Here is a 19,813-nt window from a genome sequence, read left to right on the forward strand (position 1 = left end):
GTGAATTGGTTTTTAAGATTATCTAAGTCCACATAGCCAGTCGAAGATGGAACCTTGGAGGGAAGAGGCCAGAAGGACCCTGAAGGATCAAGAAGAAGATAAGTAGGCTTACCCCCTTCTCAGTTTTTCTTATGGCAGCTACTTTCTGTTTACCATCTGTACTCTGCTGCCACCTTCTGTTCTGAGGTGAACATTACAAGATCGCATTTAAATGGAGGTACCATTTTGAAGGGGAGGAGGCTGTTCATTGTTCGGAAAAAGAAGGATTTCTCTTGAATCTTTGAGACCATCCAGATGGTTTATGGCTGCTTATGTAAATAACATGGGCCACCTGGATTCAAATCGGGGAACCTTGGCGTGGCTGGAAAAGGAGGTGACGGATGCAGATGGATCGGCAGTCCAGATGGCACCGTGCCATGCAAATTCATCCCTAACACCTTGGCGGTTGGAGGGCGGCTGAAAACACAGCCCGGGAAGGAACACGACCCGGGGCCGTGGGTTTCGATGGACCAGAATATAGAGAAATGGAGATGTGGGTGAGACAAGTTCAGGTGTGCGCACTGGGGCTGTGGTGGGCCCTCAGCCAAACCTCGCCCCCTGAGGTGTAGGGGAGGAGTAAAACCTTTCTTCCTCCACCCTCCTGGGTTCTTTGGCAGGGCCCTGGAAATTAAGTTGACAAAAGACAGATTAACGAGAAAAACAGAGGGCCTGTGTGCATCATTCACACGTGGGAGAAATTCAGCGATGAGTAACCCAAATGGCGAGTTGGAATTAGGGGCTTTTAGAAGCATCTTAAAGGAACAGTGAGACTTCAGAGAAGTGCCAAGATAAAGGAAAAGGGGCTTTTAGGCTTTTAGGAGCAGCAAGTTACGGAAAGTAAAATCGTGGGAGAACCAGCGGGAGACAGGAGTCGTTTAATAAGGTTTCTATGCACAGTCTTCTCTCAGCGCCTCCCTGGCCTGGCCAGAGCGTCTGGTGATTTACAGTGGTCTGCCCTGGGGCGGGGAGGGCACCTTCCTCACCGGAGACTTTGTGTCCTGCTTTTAAGTAGAAAGGGGAAGGTCAGAGAGTACTTTTTGCCCCTGCCGTTTCTCAAGGGTCTTCAGCTCAAGAGAAGCAATACGTCAAGGTGGCATAATTTGAGGTAACGTGTTCTGATCCACTGCGAAGGCTTTCTGAGGAAGGGGCATCAGAGAGGGACACTGAGCGGAGTCTTTGGCTGTCTTTTTTTTTTTTTTTTTAAGTTTATTTATTTTGGAAGAGAGAGACACGCACACGCAGAGAGAGAGAGAGAGAGTCAGAGAGAAAGGGAGAGACAGAATCCCAAGCAGGCTCTGTGCTATCAGCAAGGAGCCCTACCTGGGGCTTGAACTCCTGAGCCATGAGATCATGACCCGAACCGAAGTCGGATGCTTAACCAACTGAGCCACCCAGGTGCCCCTCTCTGGCCGTCTTTATGGCAACCCAGTGTCCCGTCCAATGAGAGGCCTGAGGTCTACTGTCCTGATGAAAACACACCTGGCATGTAGTGTTCATTCCTGGGTGTTCTTTGTTAAAAGAGGCATCGAGGAAATGGGAGACGGTCCAGAACTTGACTGTGCACACGAACCGCCCTGGGGTCTTGTTGACATGCATGGATCTGGGGCAGCCTAGATTTCTAACCAGCCCTCAGGCAATGACAGTGCTCTTGGTTCAAGCAGTGAACTTAGTGTGGGAGGGAGCAAGGAAGGGGTGATGGCCAGGAGGGTAGGTCTTATAAGGATCAGGTGAGGGTCCTCAGATGTGAAGTTAGAGAAGGCAGAGGTGACCTGGGGATCGTGATACTGGTTTCCCATCTTTGGGAGGACCGTGCCCTTCTTCAGCATCACCCCCGAGGGCAGGCTTAGAAAACAGGGTAGGGGGTGGAATTCGGAATCAACGGAGGGGCGAACCTCTTCACAAGTCACGCTGGCCATTAATGGGCTGAACTGCCGGATCAAGTTGTGGAATCTCTTCCGGGTGGAGATTTCAATCAGAGGCAAACAGTCCTTGGGACAAGCTCCTGTCTGGGTGGAAAGATCTGGTGGTTTCAGAAGTCCCACAGAGGCCAGGAGGAAGAACCATCCCGGGAGGATGTCACTCATTTGATTTCAAGATTATGATAGGTCTTGCTCGGAAGCCAAGAAGGGTAGGTGCCTGTTAACAAAACAAAACAAAACTCACACAGTCAGTGCCTGATCTTAAAGGCGATTCAGCTGCTCATGTAGGTGACATACATGAGAAGCCTCGAGTCCCACTGAGGATGTGCGACTGAAGGATTGTGACATCCCTGCTGACAGCAGAAGCTGGAGACCGGGAATTAAAACCACGAGTGGTCTCGAGCCACTTTCTGGAAGGGACAAGGGGCCCCACAGATCTTAACCACGCCCGGGTCCCAGCGCCTGCTGTTGGTGGTGCTGTGGGCATGATCCTTGCTGTGGCCAAGAGAGCGGCACGAAACCGGGAAGAGGCCAGGGGCGGCATAATATGTTTCAGAAAGGCCACGAAATAACGTAGAACACAGATCTGGTGTATGAAACTGTCGGCATCAGCATCTGGACATCTAATATAATAAATGTCCAGAATAAAAGATGGCGTCTCCACCATGTTGAATCTGGCGGGTCCTTCAGTTGGGCCAGGTTTTGGAGTTGGGGTGGGGGGGATAGTTTCTTTCACGTGGGGCTACATATTTCATTGTGGGCTATTAAATCAACCAAATGCTTTTATTGCTGATCATTTGGTTGGGAATATTTACAAATGTTTGTGAGGGACATATTTTTCTCAGCGATTACCCAGCAAATGTGATTAATGTAGATGATCCATCTGGAAACTCTCGGCACCGCACTATGTTTTGTCCTTCCCTTCCAAACTAGATTTTCTAGTCTAGGTTACTCTGATAATTACCTCCCTGTCTCCTTCCGGGCTGTATCCATCTCGATGCGCAGAGCAAAACCGAATCGAGTTTTTGTCTACGTCTGTGACTTCCCCTTCGGTTAGGTTAATTATGGAGGCATTGATTAGGCGGCCCTGGGGTGACTCAGGCTCAGTAATTAAGACACACGTTCTGCCTACAGAGACATAAGCTCACTGGCAGGATCCCGAGCAAGTTCAGAGGGCTTACTCAATGCTGGCGGAACCGGGGAGCGCTGCCTGCCCCGGATTTTTCGGTGTTGCCTTGCCCTTGGCTCTGTTGGGGCTCAGGGAGAGCTGGAATCTTCCCATTGCCCTCGGCACCCCCCAAACACTGCTGGGAGCACTGGGGGCCTTCGCCCCTATTCCAGTAGAGATGTGTGAGCCCGTGCCCGCAAACAAGTTGATAATTGCTCCTACAGCTCCTATAGGTGGCCTCAAGGAGCCTCTTGCCTGGGGTGGTACCAGCCAGGCTTGTCCCCTGTTTTACTGTCACTCGGTAATTAACTGCTCAGCTGGCCGGTGCCCTGAGCAGTCAGCTTCTATGTAAGAGTGGGGACCGGGGGTGGAGCCGAGAATGGCCCAGAGCCGTGCCTGGTTTGGAGAGGGAAAATATCAAGGACGGCTTCTGGTACTTCCATTTTGCCAGAAGTCAGTCCTGCTCTCCAAGAGGTCACGAAGGCGAAAACAATAGGGTTTACTTCACAAACACTCGTGTCGTGGTTCGTAGGAGCCAGGCGCTGTTTATAACACCTTAGAAATATATATATATATATACTTTTTTAATTTTTATTTATTTTTGAAGGAGAGAGAGAGACAGAGCGTGAGCTGGGGAGGGGCAGAGAGAGAGGGAAACACAGAATCCGAAGCAGGCTCCAGGCTCTGAGCTGTCAGCACCGAGCCCGACGCGGGGCTCGAACTCACAGACCGTGAGATCATGACCTGAGACGAAGTCTGATGCTTAACCAACTGAGCCACCCAGGCACCCTGCACCTTCGAAATCTGAATTCACTAAGTTGTCATTACACATCCCATTCACCCCTCACTTTACAAATGAGGAAGTGGATGCACAGAGAGGGCAGGTTGCTTAGCCAGTTACACAGTAAATGCTGAGCTGGAGTTGAACCCTGGCAGGGGGGCTTCAGAGTCTGTGCTTGTGACACTGACTCTTCCCGCCAAGGGTTATTTCCATGCAGGCCATTAGGAAGCCCACCCAAGCCTTCCCCCCGCCTGCCTGCCATCACCCCCCTGCCTGCCATCGCCCCGCAGAACCAAGAGGCAGGGGGACCAGAGGCACACCTCTGCCAGGAGGGGGCAGAGCTAGTCTCTCAACTCTGAATTTTACCAAGTTGTTACAAAAAAGGGCTTTTGCCATGGACCCCTTAGATGGCGCTGGGTCCAGGAAGGGTGCTTCTAGGGGCTGTGTCCCTGGGGCATTTCTGCTGTGTGACCAAGATCCCCAGAACACTGGCTGGCTATCTGGGTTTCAAGACAGCAATAGGGGCCATGAATTTTGTTTTGTTTTGTTTTTAATTTGAGAGAGAGAGAGAGAGACAGAGAGAATGCATGCATGTGAGCAGGGGCAGGGGGAGAGAGAGAGAGAGAGAGAGAGAAGGAGAATTGTAAGCAGGCTCCACACTCATTGCAGAGCTGAACACAGGGCTCAATCCCACGACTCTGGGATCATGGCCTGAGTCAAAAATCAAGAGTTGGAAGCTCAACTGACTGAGCCACCCAGGTCGCCCTTTAATTTGTTTTTTAAGTGGAAAATGAAAGTTTTATTGAGAACTTGCCTTGGAAAAAAGCCCCAAAATATAAGTGTATGTAATCTTATATTTAATAAAACTTACGCTTTAATTAAAACTATGCATTAATTTCTCCCCCCAGCTTAATTGAGGTATAATTGACAAATAAAATAGTAATATTCTTAAAGTATTCAACGTGATGATCTGATGCATGTATACGTTGTGGAAGGATTCCCACAATCCAGTTAATCCCCACATTCATAGAGTTACCTTTTGTTTTGTTTTGTTTTTGGTAAGGGTGTTTATTAGCAAATTTCAAGTACACGATATGGAATTGTTACCCACAGTCACCATCCTGTACATTGGATTCCCAGAACATATTCAACTTTTTTTTAAAGTTTGTTTATTCTGAGAGAGAGAGAGAGAGAGAGAGAGATTGAGAAAGAGAGAGAGGGAGAGAACAAGCAGGGGAGGGGCAGAGAGAGAGAATCCCAAGTAGGCTCTGAGTTGACTCGGGGCTCGAACTCACAAACCGTGAGATCGTGACCTGGGCCGAAATCAAGAGTCAGACACTTACCCGACTGAGCCACCCAGCGTTCCCAGAGTATATTTATCTTATGACTGAATGTTGGTACCCTTGGACCACCTTTCCCGGTGCCCCATCCCCCCCCCCCCCCCCCCCCCCCGCCCCGGTCCCTGGCGACCATTCTTCTACTCTTTGTAAGAGCTGGACTCCTTCCATTTGTTTTTCAAGACTCCACTATTCTCTCTTCCCTCTTGTGGATGACTTCTCCTCTGGGCCTGAGACCTTGACAGCCCCAAGTATTGTCCTTTCTATTGGGAGGCAGGGCGCCAGGCGGGATGTGGTGACAGGAGTTGTGCGGGCTGCCGGCACCTTTCCCAAGAGGCAGACGAGGCCGGAGGAAGAGATACCACGCTCGCAGAATCCGCCCTTCAGAGCTCCCCGGTGGAGGCCGTGCGGGCTTCTTGCCGTGACAAAATGAGGTCAGAGTGATCGCTGGCTGGCAAGGCTGCTAAAGGGGCTCGGAACACCTTCCTGAGGTGGGAGCAGCATGTTCCAGGTGCGCACAGACAGGCGGCCAGGGGGAGCCCCAGAGCGGGGCCCGAGCGGGGCCCCGAGCCGCGTCAGCCGGAAGAGTGGGAAGCAGGCAGGTCTCGCCCAGGCGTGCTTCGCTCCCCACCTCCTGGGAATGAGGGGCTGTGGGGACCCTTTGGCTTGTGCCTTTATTTCTTGGTGGCTTGGGACTTCGTCAAGGTGAGACTCCTATGGGGAAGGCCACTGCTTGAGTCTTAACATTGTCTGATGTGTTTGTCGAACAGACCAGCGCGTATGGAAGAAGGTTGGAGTTTTGCTGTGCCCGATTTAACCCTTCCGCAAAGTGGAAAACGGCCTCCATAGCATGGAGGGAACCAATGCATCGTTTACTTGCTGCAAGATAGGCTAGCTTTGCCCCCTCACACGATGTCTGTACCTTTATCCGGTCTTGCGGGGTGGTCCAAACACCTGCTATGCTCACCTCTTGAGATTCATTTCTTCCAGGTGAAGCCCCGCCTCTTCCTAACACATCATCTAGCACGCATATGAACTTGAGGGTGAAGGAGGACAGGACTCATTGACCTGGCGGTGGGAATTGGTTTACCAGCCATCAGAAAGCCAGTCACCAGGATTTGTTTGAAAGAGGGAGACTCAGGCGGGATCCCCTTTGACGAGGACAGAGGAGGGCAGCGGTTCTCCGCACTCATTTCAAAGTCGTGAGGGTGGCCGTCTTTTCTGTGTTCTCAAAATGACTGATTCTGCCCTTCTCTAAAACCCGATGGAAATGGGGTCTCCAGGAAGAATCAGAGCTGACTTCTTTTGCCTTCGGGAAAAACGTTAACAGAGCCCAGTGTATCGGTTCACATACGTAGGAATAAATCACAGTTCAGTAGCATTAATTCTGCATTACGTGCAGACAGGGACAACCACCTCGTCCTGATTTGCCCGAGGCTGTCCCAGTTTTAACATCCTGGGGCCCCTTCAGCCCCCGGCAGCTTGGGACCGTTGGTTACTCTCGATGAGAACTTTGCAAGGTAGGTTATGGACGCTGAATGGAACTCCTGACATAAGCCTTCTTGCTGGAAACGATCACCACCCCCCCCTTCTTTTTAAACAAATGAGAAAACAGAGGCTTCGATTAGTAAAGAAATCAGTCCATGACCATCCAGCGGCAAGTCTGGGATTCGGAATTGAAGACTCCGGGTCTGTTTGGTCCTTAACGCCTCCCACTGCCCCCAAATTAGGGCCTGTACTTAGCCTGTTCCACTGCTTGTCTGCTTCTCTCCTTCCAATTCTTACTTCTTTCCCTTTCTTTTTTTCTTCTGCCCAGACTCTGCATTACCCGCCAGGAATTCTCTAGTCCTCCCTAAAGCTAGTCGGAGCTCAAAAAATCATTGATCCTTGTGCTAACTCAGTGGTGCCCCATGGAAGTTTCTGTGATGATGGAAATGTTCGCTCTGTATTTGCACCGTTCAATATGGTAGCCAGTAACCATCCGTGGCTCTTGAGCCCTTGAAAGGTGGCCAGTGCATCTGAGACACTCTATTTTCGATTTGATTTGATTTTCATAGCCATCTGTGGCAATATGGTGCTACCATGTTGGACAGCACGGGGAGTCTAACTCCTTCGTTTCTTAGTTGAAAAGGTGAGCGAGCACCTGTCCCTGCAGTCAGGTTGGGCTTATCAACGATGAGCTCCTCTAGGTTGATTGTTTGCTTATCCTGATTTTGCACGGTTGTTGTCTCATTTGCTTTCCTTCTTCGCTCTCCTCACAGTTTTGGTGATTTGGGGTTTTGTGTCCTGACAGGTTCAGCGAAATGAGGACAAATCTACCACCTTGAAACTGGCTGATTTTGGCCTTGCAAAGCATGTCGTGAGACCTATATTCACTGTGTGTGGGACTCCAACGTATGTAGCTCCTGAAATTCTCTCTGAGAAAGGTAGGTGTTATACGTTGCTCTGTGGGACGCTAGCTCCCTTACTAACAAATGTTTTATTTTTAATATTTCATACTTTCCACTTCTCAATACGGAGCAGTCGAAAATCTCAGCGTGTTGGCACTCAGCTGGCACTTGGATTTTAACGGGAATATTTGAAGCTGATCTTGACCAAAGCACGTGGACTTTTTCCTCATCGGGGCAGCCCTCGTAGAGGAGGGATTCGTGTGTGTGTGTGTGTGTGTGTGTGTGTGTGTGTATGTTGGCAGGATCGTGAGATGATGGAAAATTGGCTGGGGAACTCAAGCGAGCAAGGCCATTTATGCCACTGGCCCCGGGATACCTCTAATGGGAGAAAATTGAAGTGGTTCTTATGGTAAGCAGCTTACAAATTTCTCCACCAACCTTGCATTTTAAGGAACAAGGTGTCCCATTTCAAACCCCGTGAGTAATATTTATTACCAGTTTGTATATACAGTATGAAGATCCAGTGAATGGTTTTTAGTGACACATTCTGTAAAGTGTATAAAAGGAGACTGTTATTATTATTATATGGCTCCAAATATGTGAATGACCATTTAGCCCCCATGGCACTTTGAGAGAGATCCATTTAGGCCCCGCGTGTAAGATGGGAAAGCTCGGGATGGGTTGTGGGGTCAGTGGGGAAGATGGGGAAACTCTGGATGGGTTGCGGGGTCAGTGGGGAAGATGGGGAAACTCTGGATGGGCTGTGGGGCTGGTGGGGAAGATGGGGAAACTCTGGATGGGTTGTGGAGTCGGTGGGGAAGATGGGAAACTCTGGACGGGTTGTGGGGCCGGTGGGGAAGACGGGGAAACTCTGGATGGGTTTTGGGGTCGGTGGAGAAGATGGGCAGACTCTGGACGGGTTGTGGGGTCGGTGGGGAAGATGGGGAGACTCTTGACGGGTTGTGGGGTCGGTGGGGAAGATGGGGAGACTCTGGACGGGTTGTGGGGCCGGTGGGGAAGATGGGGAGACTCTTGACGGGTTGTGGGGCCGGTGGGGAAGATGGGGAGACTCTTGACGGGTTGTGGGGCCGGTGGGGAAGATGGGGAGACTCTGGACGGGTTGTGGGGCCGGTGGGGAAGATGGGGAGACTCTGGATGGGTTGTGGGGCCGGTGGGGAAGATGGGGAAACTCTGGACGGGCTGTGGGTCTGGTGGGGAAGATGGGCAAACTCTGGATGGGTTGTGGGGTCCATGGGGAAGATGGGGAAACTCTGGACGGGCTGTGGGGCTGGTGGGGAAGATGGGGAAACTCTGGACGGGCTGTGGGGCTGGTGGGGAAGATGGGGAGACTCTGGACGGGTTGTGGGGCCGGTGGGGAGAGGGGAGAGAGTTTCCCAGCAGCAGCATGGGGAAAAGGTAAGACAAGGAGATGGGCATGTGCGTGGGGATTGGGTGGTAGAGACATTAAGAAGACTGGTCTTTTCGGTGTTGCAGAGGGAAGTTCAGTTGGCTTAATGGGGTTGAGCCTGGGGTCTCCACAAGCGGGGAGGCTGAGGAGAGGAATTTGGACTCAGCGTGGCCAGGCAGAGTAGCCATGGCGGTGTGGAGACAGACAGGAGAATGCTGAGCAGAAGAGACAATGTTAGTGGAGGTGTCGATGAGCTGGGTAAGAGAAGAAGGGAAGCGATAGTCTACCTGGACGCTTAGGGAAACCTCGGCATTGGTGCTGGTACCAGCTAAGATCGGGTGTTAGAAAGAAAGCTGCCTGGGGAGAGGGGGGTGCACCGACTTGGTAGCGATGTGAGAATGGACACTTGGGGTTGTCCACTTGGCGGGGAGGTCAAGCCCTGGGCTGACCGTGCCTTTTTGAGACTCCTCGACTCGGGAATGGCAGCCCAAGCGGGCGAGGTAACGAGCCCCTCATGGTACCAGCAAGGGCATCTGGGGGAAGAGTCTGGAGGGAGGCCAGGAGTTGGGGGATGAGCGAGAGAAGGATGGGGTAGCGGGGGACAAGGCAGTGGAGGCAGGAAGAGGAAGAGGAAAGTACTAGGTCATGGAGGCCGGCGGGGGGGCGGGGGGCAGATTTCAGGCTGGGAGGCTGAGCCGAACCAGACCCTCCTGAGCAGGAATTCTAGAACAGAACTGAGAAAAGACCAGTGAAGTGGGCCAGAAAGAGGTCAGGAATGATTTGTTTCTCTAATAATTTTCTGCTGATTTGTCTTGACAACATTGCTCTGGGGCTTAAGAATGAATTCATAAGAATTATTAATTTGGAATAACTTCCAACCTACAGCTGCCGACAGTTTTCCTTTTCCAAAGGTAAAAAGTTGCAAAGTGTTTGCAGATGTATATACTGCTGTTTACGGAGTGTTGTGACGACGATTGGGCAGTTCTAGCAAAAACCGTTATTGTTTATTTCTTTGCGCATTTAGTTTCCAGAAAGTTATTTCAAGCATATACTAAGAGAGGTGCATAAATATTTAATAGGTAAGGATGTTCGCCACGGAATTACTTACAGTGTAAAAATATGAGGGAACACGTACATTACATCAGAGAGGATTTATTATATCAAAGGAATACTAACAGCTCTTAGAAATCATGTTCCTTAAAGATTTTTAAATGTTCTTTATGGGAAATTCCTATATAGGAAATACCATGATATATTGAGTGTGTGAAACAAGGTATAAGATATGGACAATGTGATTTTAATTTTATTACAGAAAATATAAGTGTGAGACGTGTGTTCATGGGAGATACAGGTAGTCATGTCAGTCTTTTTATAATCATAGAAGAGAGTCAGTAAAAAATTTTATATTAATATATATTAAATTTTTTCCTAATGTTTATTTATTTTTGAGAGAGAGAGAGAGAGAGAGAGAGAGAGAGAGACAGTGTGAGTTGGGGAGGAGCAGAGAGAGAGGGAGACCCAGAATCCGAAGCAGGCTGCAGGCTCCGAGCTGTCAGCACAGAGCCCGACACGGGGCTCGAACTCACGAACCGTGAGATCCTGACCTGTGCCAAGTTGGATGCTTAACTGACTGAGCCACCCAGGCGCCCCAGTAAAAATACTTTTTAACTGTGAGGAGACGATGAATGCCTAGGACGTAGAGGCTGCTGGTGCAGACCAAGCCTTCTCGAAACATCTCTGGTGAAGGTTTTAACTTTTCTAATATAGTGGGGACCCTGCTACAGGGCGACTAGATCACTGCTCATGCCACGTGCGAGTTACCACGTGTGTTCGACGACCCCCGAACTCTGATGTCTATACTCTCTTCATGGAGATGTGTCCTCGATCATGCGGTCGGATGTCACAGTCGTGCCAAGTTGCTCTGACCCGGCCTGGCCTCCCTTTCGCTTGTGTCTCTGCCTGTCACACAGGTTACGGGCTGGAAGTGGACATGTGGGCCGCGGGCGTGATCCTCTACATCCTCCTGTGTGGCTTCCCCCCCTTCCGCAGCCCGGAGCGGGACCAGGATGAACTCTTCAACATCATCCAGCTGGGCCGCTTCGAGTTCCTGGCCCCTTACTGGGACAATATTTCTGACGGTGAGATTGGGGCTTCCCCGAGCAGGAGGAGAGGGGACGTGGGAGCTGGAGCCTGTCCTGGGTTCCGACCGCAAAGCAGGTTTTAGGTGTGGGATGGGACGCGCAGAGGGCCCACTACGGAACTGGGCACAGACGCGGGCCGTTGGCAGGTGCCTCCTCCTTTGTCTCCTAGAAGCTTCCTGAAGATTTCTTTGTGTGGCTCTCTGAAAACATGACTTGCTTTAGGTTCAGTGAAAAAGTTTGACCGCTGGTTGCAGTCACTAGACAACTTTTTCTTAAGGCAACGGAGGACCCTTAGAACGGAAAAATGTTGACAATGCAGATCCCTCATTTGGAAAGATCCAAGTCCTCTCGTGTATAGACGTGCTGTGAATTGAACAGACGAGGAGTGCATATCTTGCTCGTGAACAGCCAGGGGTCCTGGAGGGGTATACTTGGGACACAGGGGCTCTGGCAGGTAGGGCGTGAAGGCCTCAGCTACTTTCAGTGGAGCAGAAGCACGTGGGGTCTTTTTGGCCCTTTCAAATGCAACTTTCCCCCTTTTTGCTACTGATTGGTTGGTGTCGCCCAGCGCCCTTGTAGAATTGGGAACTAGACATTCAGGGAGTTTGAGTCTTTGAGTCTTTCGCTTAAAACGTAGCAGTGATAACTTTATTTTGCCTCGATTTTCCTCTGACCACGTCATCTAAGATTAGTTATCAAACTGCCCTCACCCCCAGCCTCAGCCTCCTTACTTGGGGTTGGGAGATGAGGGAAGGAGAAAGCTTCATTTTTTCCTGAAAAAATGGTGGAGTGAGGGTCTTGAGCTGATCAAGCCAACGGCGACTTGGGAACTGAAGAGCTGAAAATCATTTTAGAAAGTTCTGTGCAGCAGTGTCCTTAGATTTGGGTATGGTGGCCCCTGCCCTGAGCCCCATACCTTAGAGGGCCCTGCTCTGGTTACACCTGCCCCACAGAGTGAGGAGACTCTGGAGCCAAGGACATGTGTCTCCCCAGAGCCCAGATTCCCCCCGCTTCTAGATCCCTTAATCAGGACCCCAGAATCCCCTGGCCAAATGGCTCAGGCCCACTCCCAAGACTGGGGAGACCTCTTTTCCCAGCCACTCCCCACAGTGAGCCAAGGGGCGCCTGTTCAGAGGGGTAGAGAGCCCTTGGACATGTGGCCAGGTGTCCAGTTGTCCACACCTGTCCACGTGAGTCCGAGAATTTCCAGTTTAAACCTGACCTGCTCCCCGCTGAGTCCTTTGAGGACCTTGACGGAGTGATGCTGGCCGGATGGGTACCAGGGCACTTTGTGGGCGGAGCTTGAAGTGGGTGGGGCAGGAGAAATCCTGTGGCTTCCAGGCCCAAGAGGTGGTTGGACAGGGGTGTGGAGGCGGGGCTGATTGGTGGCTGAGCAGCTGATCGAGAGCCAAGGGTCATCCCCCAAGAAAGGTTCTCACGTGTTTGAAAAGGAGGCTCAGGGAGCTGGTCAGGGAGAGCCACCTGGCCCACCAGTTGCCACCACATCTCTCTAGAAGCAGTCATGGTCTTGGGCAGAAAATGAAGTTCATTTTGAATTTGTGCTCTTTTTTACTCCGGTTTCTTTCACACGTTTCTCAGTTTTGTCAATGTGAAGGCATATTTACCAACCTAGGAGATTGAACATACTTTACTTAACAGCCCGACGATCGATTTCACAACTTAAGATCCATGGACATATGGTAGGTGGCCCCCATTTGTTCCCTTGCACTGGGCGCCGTGGCTATCACGGGTGGGGCCTGGCCTGTGACTCTAGAAATGAACAGTCGTCCTCTAGAGCTGTGCTGTCCCAACATGGTAGCCCGTAGCTGCACGTGGCTGCGGAACTTTACGCGTAGAGTAGCTGAAAGTAAACAGAAGAAACGTTCGGTCCCCCGGTGTCGCTAGCCGGATTTCAGACGCCCAGTGGGTAGTGCAGACCTAGAAGGTTCCCAGCATCCCGGAAAGTTCTGCAGGACAGCGTGGCTCCAGCGTAGCTCGGGCGGTGCTGACACGGATGTTTGTGCTCTTATCTCCTGCGTGGGGAGAACCATTTCGGAGCCGCCTGCATTCACTTCTTTCCCCCTCCTTCTCTCACCTCAACAGCTGCCAAAGATCTGGTGAGCCGGTTGCTGGTGGTGGACCCCAAAAAGCGCTACACCGCCCACCAGGTCCTTCAGCACCCCTGGATTGAAACGGCGGGAAAGACTAGCTCGGCGAACCTACCAAAGGAGGTGCCCCCCAGCAGTGAGGGGCACGTCCGGAGCCAGCACAGGCGGTCTGCGGAGAAAGCCTTATAGCCCCCGCCTCGGGTACCGGTCAGCCCCCTTCTCTTCCAAGGGCAGAGAAGGAGCTAGAAGTCCAGGAGACAGACAGAATCAGGAGAGGGGGAGAAATGCTTCGTATGTTTTAAAGCCTATTTTACAAAAACAAACTTGAGTCTTAATGTGACACGTTGTACCATATTTTTAGATTTGTATATTTGGAGACTTTAATCCATTTTGCGGGCGGGGGGCGGGGAGGCTGTCGGTGAGGACTTTTTGGTAATAATGCTGCGTTTTGCCTCCTCCTCGTAAGCCAGTCCATGGTATACTACCTGAGTGGTGCTTACCAGGATCTGAACTCCCCCTGCGAGGTTAACAAGGCAAATCGTGCTCTTTCTCTGTTAATAAAACGTGCTCTGACTGACAGAAGTGGGTTGTATTCTGCTTGCTTCTTCATGCTGGTGATGGGAGCCTGGGAATTCTAGTTTCGACACGCTTCCTAAAACCGATGTGACTACATATACATGTTGTGATGGACACTTGACTAACTGGCAGGACGCGTTCATTTGGGATGTGCTCGTCTCGCTGTCCAGCGTGTCCTGAAAATCCATTCCGGTGCTGTCGGAGAAATGGAAAAAAAAGAAATCGTTGATTTATTCTTGCCCCTTCAGTACCCCTTTATTCTGTTTTTCAGCCGAGTGTACCTGAGCCCGAGTCATTTCCACATGAAGTTAGGCACCCAGGCTGTGACTGTGTTAACATTTTCAGATCACCCGGGAGCCACTTAGTGCATTAATGTGTCAGCGATGCAGTCAATGGATTACACTCAGGCTCCAAGTTGCTCGGAGAGTTCAGGCATGTTCCTACCTGCAGGGCAGACACACGGAGGGCACGGGATGCGTGTTCTCTGATTATTTCAGTCCAGGTTTCTGGGTGGAAACGCTGGGCTTTTCAGATGCCTCGGGGGCGGGATACGCATGAGCTGAAAGCAAAACGTAATTCTCATGTTTCCCGAATGGACCTTTCTGGGTTCTATGTAACTCGGCCAGTGGGACACAGAACCAGCCCCCAAGTGTGGGTTTCTCCCCCAGCCCCCTCCTTCCCTAATGATGCTGGAGTCATCTGGTGGAGGATGCACATCGGGAAAACGGGAGGAGCCAGAGAGAGCGTTTAGTGCAAGGAATCGCTTAACCGGGTATCGAAACCTACAAAAACACCCGGGAGACTCTGAAGTAATTTGGCAGCGGAAACGGCAGGAAGCGGCTTCCGATCCTGGGTGGGGAACCGAAGGAAGAGCCTGGGCCGTGAGAACCTGGCAACTTGGAGGAGAATCGCCTTGCGGATGCTGAGTAGGCTGCCCCGAACCCCCTTGAAGACCGAAGGGAACAAACAGGTTGTGGGGCTGGCAGCCCTCAGCCGTCACACCTCCCTCCCCGGGGCAGGCTGTGTCCAATGACTGGTCCACGCAGGGGACGAAGGCTCAGCCCCCGCACCCCCGTGGGGACAACGCCGAAGGGCCATCCCAGCCTCAGGGCTCCTCGTGGGCGTCGGCTGAGCCCTTCCGTGACACTGCTCCTTCCCAGCCCAGCATCCACCTGGCCCAGGCTTGCTTCTTTCTGTCCTCGGAGGTGACAGGGGAGACCACGCCCTGATACAACGTCTGCCCATCTCCATCCCACGGTTGGCTTCCCAGGAGACGGGGCTCCGAAGGGCGAGCTGGGACCCACACACCTGAGGAGGGGATGCTGCTCGGTACATGAACTCTTGTTCTGCAAACATCGAAAGAGGCTGGAAGCTGGAGCCCAGCTGCTCCTGGAAGGTCACCAGAGGCGCTAAGTCCAAGTGAGAAGGTTCAGTTGGCGTTAGCGTTGGTTGGTATCAGGTGGTTCTGCTGACCACTGTCTCTGAGCCATTTCTCCTGTTGACTTCTGTGATGCCACGTTTCTCTGATCTTCTTACCTGCTTCTCTGTCTTCTCCTTTGGGCCTCCTGCACCAGGTTCAACCTCCTTCCAGTTGCCAAAAGCTGTTTCATCATCCATCACTAGGGAAATGCAAATTAAGACCACAATGACATAATACTGTGTACCTATGAGAATGGCTAGAAGTTAATGGCCACAGTGAAAAGACTGACCATACCAAGTGTTGGTGAGGATTTGAAGCAACCGGAACTCTCTCTCTCTCTTTTTAATATGCACTTATTTTGAGAGAGAGCGCATGTGGGGGAGGAGCAGAGAGAGAGAGGGAGACAGAGAATCTGAAGCAGGCTCCGAGCCGTCAGCACACAGCCCAACGCGGGGCTTGAACTCACGAACCATGGCCTGAGCCGAAGTCGGGCGCTTAACCCTGAGCCTCCCAGGCACGACCAGAACTATCGTAAGGGGCAGGGGAGCGTTTTCAGTGGTCCTCCCCCTCTGGAGAGCAACTTGGCAGTTCCTTTAATCGTATGCCGACTGTGTGATGCAGCCATTCCCCCTCTGGGTATTTTTGAGAGAAATTACAGTGTGTGTCCGCACAAAGGCTTACGCACAAATAGTCATAGGTGCTATGTTTGTAGTAGCTCAAACGTACAAACAGCCTGAATGTCCATAAATTGGTGACGTATAAATTACGGTGCATCTGTGCGGTGCATACAGTTCAGCAATAACAAGGAATGAACTCTCACTACGAGCCACAACACGGACAAAAAGAAAAACGTGAAAAGTGATTAGACTGAACAAAAGAGGCCAGACCGAAGCAGCTTATGTTCTCTGTGATCCCTTTTGCCTACAGTTCTAGAAGCTGAAAACTAAGCCACAGAGCAGGTTGGGGTTCCCCGGGGACAGGAGGGAGGAGGGGTCCCCAAGGAACAACCCCAGGTAACTTTGGGGGTGAGGGATATGCTTGTTATCTCAAATGTAATGATGGGTCTGTGGGCGCATACACGTCGAAACTTAACAAATTGTGCACTTTCGCTTTGTGCTGTATATTGTGTGTCACTTACACCTCAATAAAGCTGTTAAAAAATATAGTTGCAGTTGCTTCAAGACCAGTCCTAGACCCTCTTCCTTGCCCCTGTACTCTCTCTTGGCAGCTTCACCTGCACTGGCTGTAGATTTGCAGGTGAGCGTCTGCCTGCCTCCCCCAGGATGTCTCCAGCCCAGGCTTCTCGGCTCAGACCGTCTGTCCTACCGGCCCGGTGACACAGCCAGGTGTAGGTTCAAGTTCCTCCAGGCCAGCATGTGTGATCATCACCCCACCCACACCTGGCCCTTCTCCGTTGCTCCCTATCGCACAGAACGGGTCTGCTGGGCGAGTTCGAAACACTGGCATCATCCTCGATCCCTCCATCTGCCACCTCGAACCAGCCCATCCCCATTGAATTTACTTCCTTGGTGTTTCTTGAATCTAGCCACTTAACCTCCTTGGTTCCCCTCCTGATGGGCCCTAAGGCTGTTTCTTGTTCGTTGTTTATTGTTACAAACACACTGCCTTCACCATTGTGTGTACGTGTCCTTGTGCCCAGAGACACGGGAGAGATTCTCTTCTTACACACAGAGGATACTTACATTTCTTACATGTAGAGGATATGGCCACGTTGATTTTGAATTACTTTACCTCCTCACAGAGATCCATGAAAGTTTCCTCTTTTCCCTTAGGGATTCCCACATGACTTTTGTTTTTTAATGCTAGAATGTTACCCTCTGGCCATACCCGAAAAGTAGGAACACAGAAGCTGCTTTCTATCCCGGCATTTGGGTAGCACTTCATGGCTTCTGAATTAAGCATTTTTTTAAATGTTTATTCATTTTTGAGAGAGAGCACGCATGTGCACGAGCAGGGGCGGGGGACAGAGAGAGAGGAGAGAGAATCCCAAGTAACCTTCATGCTCAGCATGGAGCCCGATACGGGGCTTGATCCCACGGCCCCGAGATCATGACCGGAGCCAAAATCAAGAGTTGATGCTCAACTGACTGAGCCACCCAGATGCCCCAGCACTTTATAGCTTTTGGCGTGAATGCCTATTAAGTATCTCGTTCTAACCTTAAACCAATAGCACTGGGAGGTATAGTTATCAGCCCCACTTAATCATCTGGGAGACAGTGGCTCAGAGAAGTGACCTCCCTTCCTCAATGTCACTCGCCAGCTGCCAGGTATGGACCCCAGGGCCATCGCTTTAGTTCCCAGCCTCCGCTCTGCCCTGATCCTGCAAGGCTGGGTCCTCAGTGCCTGCGGATGAGTGATTCCAGGCAGATTCCTTTCCGCAACAGAGGTACTCATCCAGAGGCTTCACGAACCCCTCCCACTCCTGCTTCGTGAGAGCAGAAAGGCCGCGTTTGAAAGTAGTCCCTGTATTCCCGGACCTGGGGCATCTCACGAGACCCACCCCACCAGCAGGTGGGTTGAGAGCTGATGGTGGGTCTGAAGGTGGCTTAGCAGTCATGGTTGGTCCTTCCAGGGAGGTGCCTCTGGTGCAGAAGCCCCCGGGGCCGGGGGGCTCTCAAGTGGCTCGTGCCCTCTCCTTAGGGCTTATCATGAGGCAGTCACTGTGGCCCTCATCTGCTCCGGGTGGCAGAGCAGTCTCTGAACGTGCCGCCCCCCGAATATTCTAACATCGGTGTGATGGATGCGGTGTGGCGTTAGGAGCCCTGCTCCTGGACTCTAGCCCTTGCTTTTCTAGACTTGCCCTCAGCTGAACTAAATCTCCTCACTTACACTCATGTGAGCCCTGGGGCAGCTCGTGTCCAGTGGCTGGTCATCGTGGATTACAAAGGTCCAGACCCGTTGCTTCAACTCAGGACAGCTGTTCAGGGCCTTCCCATATCTCCCTGTGGGACCACATTTTTTCTTCTACTGAGTTCTGTGTGGCTTACACCCCTTCCCTGAAATGTGTCGATACCGAGAACAGCCCCCGGGAAACTTCCCACACACCCATCTCCCCTCAGAGCCTGCTTTCCTGGGAAACAGTCTGTGAGTTTAGTAAGAGCAGGGGGCAGCTGCATCGGGGGACCTTCCCCTCCAGACCTGGAATGGAGCCCCCGATACTTGGCTGCCCGCGTTGAGGCTAACCCCAGGGGACCAGGGCACAGAATGGCTCTGGGTCCAGGCGTCCCGGATGAGTGGAGCCTGGTGACTTTGACCGGCAAGCTCAGAGCGGGGTTACGGGCTCAACTGTGGTTTCGTTCTTCCAAGGGGGCGATCAGAACTACTTCCAGTGTGTCAGCAAGACTTTCAGGGCCTGTGCGAGTAACTGGGCTCCAGCCCTGGGGCCGTGCTGTGGAGTGAAGGGAAGCTCAAGCAGGTGGTGAGGCTTCTGGCCTGGAGAGGAGGAGGCTAACCCCATCTGGGAAAATTCTGGGGGCATGGGGTTCCCGAAAGCAGAGGCTGAGACCAGGATTTAGATGGATAGTTTATGGGAGGCCACCCCAAGAAGTGTGGTGGGAGTGGGGGAGGGAGTCTGGGAAGGGAGAAAGGTCCAGAAAGCAGGTGTCCACGCCTGAGGACTGCTGTGGGCAACTGAGCCTTGTCTACTAGGGGGTCCCCGAGGCACCGTGTAAATTGTGCCAGAATCAGTCCATTCCTGGGCAAGACAGCTGGGGTTTTAACCACCAGCTCGTGTCTTTTGCTGGTGGGGGGATTTTCCTGATGTGTTAACTCCCTGCCACTTCTGGCCTGTTTGGGGCTAAAGCTTGCACGTCCGGGGGATGCCTTCTCGCAGAGTCCCAGGAAGCTGGTGGCATCTGTAGCAGCCACTGTGGGCGACCTCTGGGTCGCTGACAGGATGCTGTGGGGGTGCCGCCACACACAGGAACCTGGGAGGCAGGACCTCCAGGATTTGGGGAAGGCGCTCGTGGTGTCGGCGTGAGGCTGGGGGATGCGGAAGCTGGTCCACCGGCAAACGTTCACTGGTGCCGACATCATTTCCCTTCAGCCCCCCAGAGCCGTGGGGGGTGGGGCAGGGGCATGGTAAAGGTGACAAAGATGACCAAAAAAAACTGGATCAAAGTAACTCTGGAGAGGTTTTACGTAAAGTCCACAGGGCATTACAGTGGAACTTGTTTGTGGCCTTTGGGGCTTGCTGTCGGCTGCTGTTCAGTTATCCCCCGGGACTATCGCTTACTGGGGTTCCCGTCTATTTCCACCGACGTGTGGAGTCAGAGCACGTGCGATCCCCAGAGGGGAGCCCATTTGGTGACAGCTTTCACGTGGCCCAGAGAGACTGAGTCCCGAGGCTTCTGCCTGCATGGTTTTTGGAGACTGATTTGGGGAACTTGGAAAAATGATGGCTTCTATCTCTTCCAGTCCAGCGAGGCAGGGGAATTCTGGTCATTGTGATGGGGAATAAAGGCAGGTGCCACCATGGACATCTTAGGATTGATAAAGCTCAGGCG

The 19,813-nt window shown here is 51.9% G+C and overlaps 1 protein-coding gene across 1 annotated transcript in view; it reads left to right on the forward strand.

Moving 5' to 3' along the window:
- The window catches only part of DCLK3 (doublecortin like kinase 3), a 49,305-nt gene extending 35,436 nt beyond the window's left edge, over positions 1-13,869 (forward strand). Inside the window, exons 3-5 of the mRNA XM_045436634.1 lie at positions 7,538-7,670; positions 11,013-11,180; positions 13,287-13,869. Coding sequence (XP_045292590.1) covers positions 7,538-7,670; positions 11,013-11,180; positions 13,287-13,480 — 495 coding nt within the window. The 3' untranslated portion in view covers positions 13,481-13,869. The remainder of the gene's footprint in view (positions 1-7,537; positions 7,671-11,012; positions 11,181-13,286) is intronic.
- The last annotated feature ends 5,944 nt before the right edge of the window (positions 13,870-19,813 follow it).

Source organism: Leopardus geoffroyi, chromosome C2 (genome assembly GCF_018350155.1).
Source record: "Leopardus geoffroyi isolate Oge1 chromosome C2, O.geoffroyi_Oge1_pat1.0, whole genome shotgun sequence".
Taxonomy (NCBI): Eukaryota; Metazoa; Chordata; class Mammalia; order Carnivora; family Felidae; genus Leopardus; species Leopardus geoffroyi.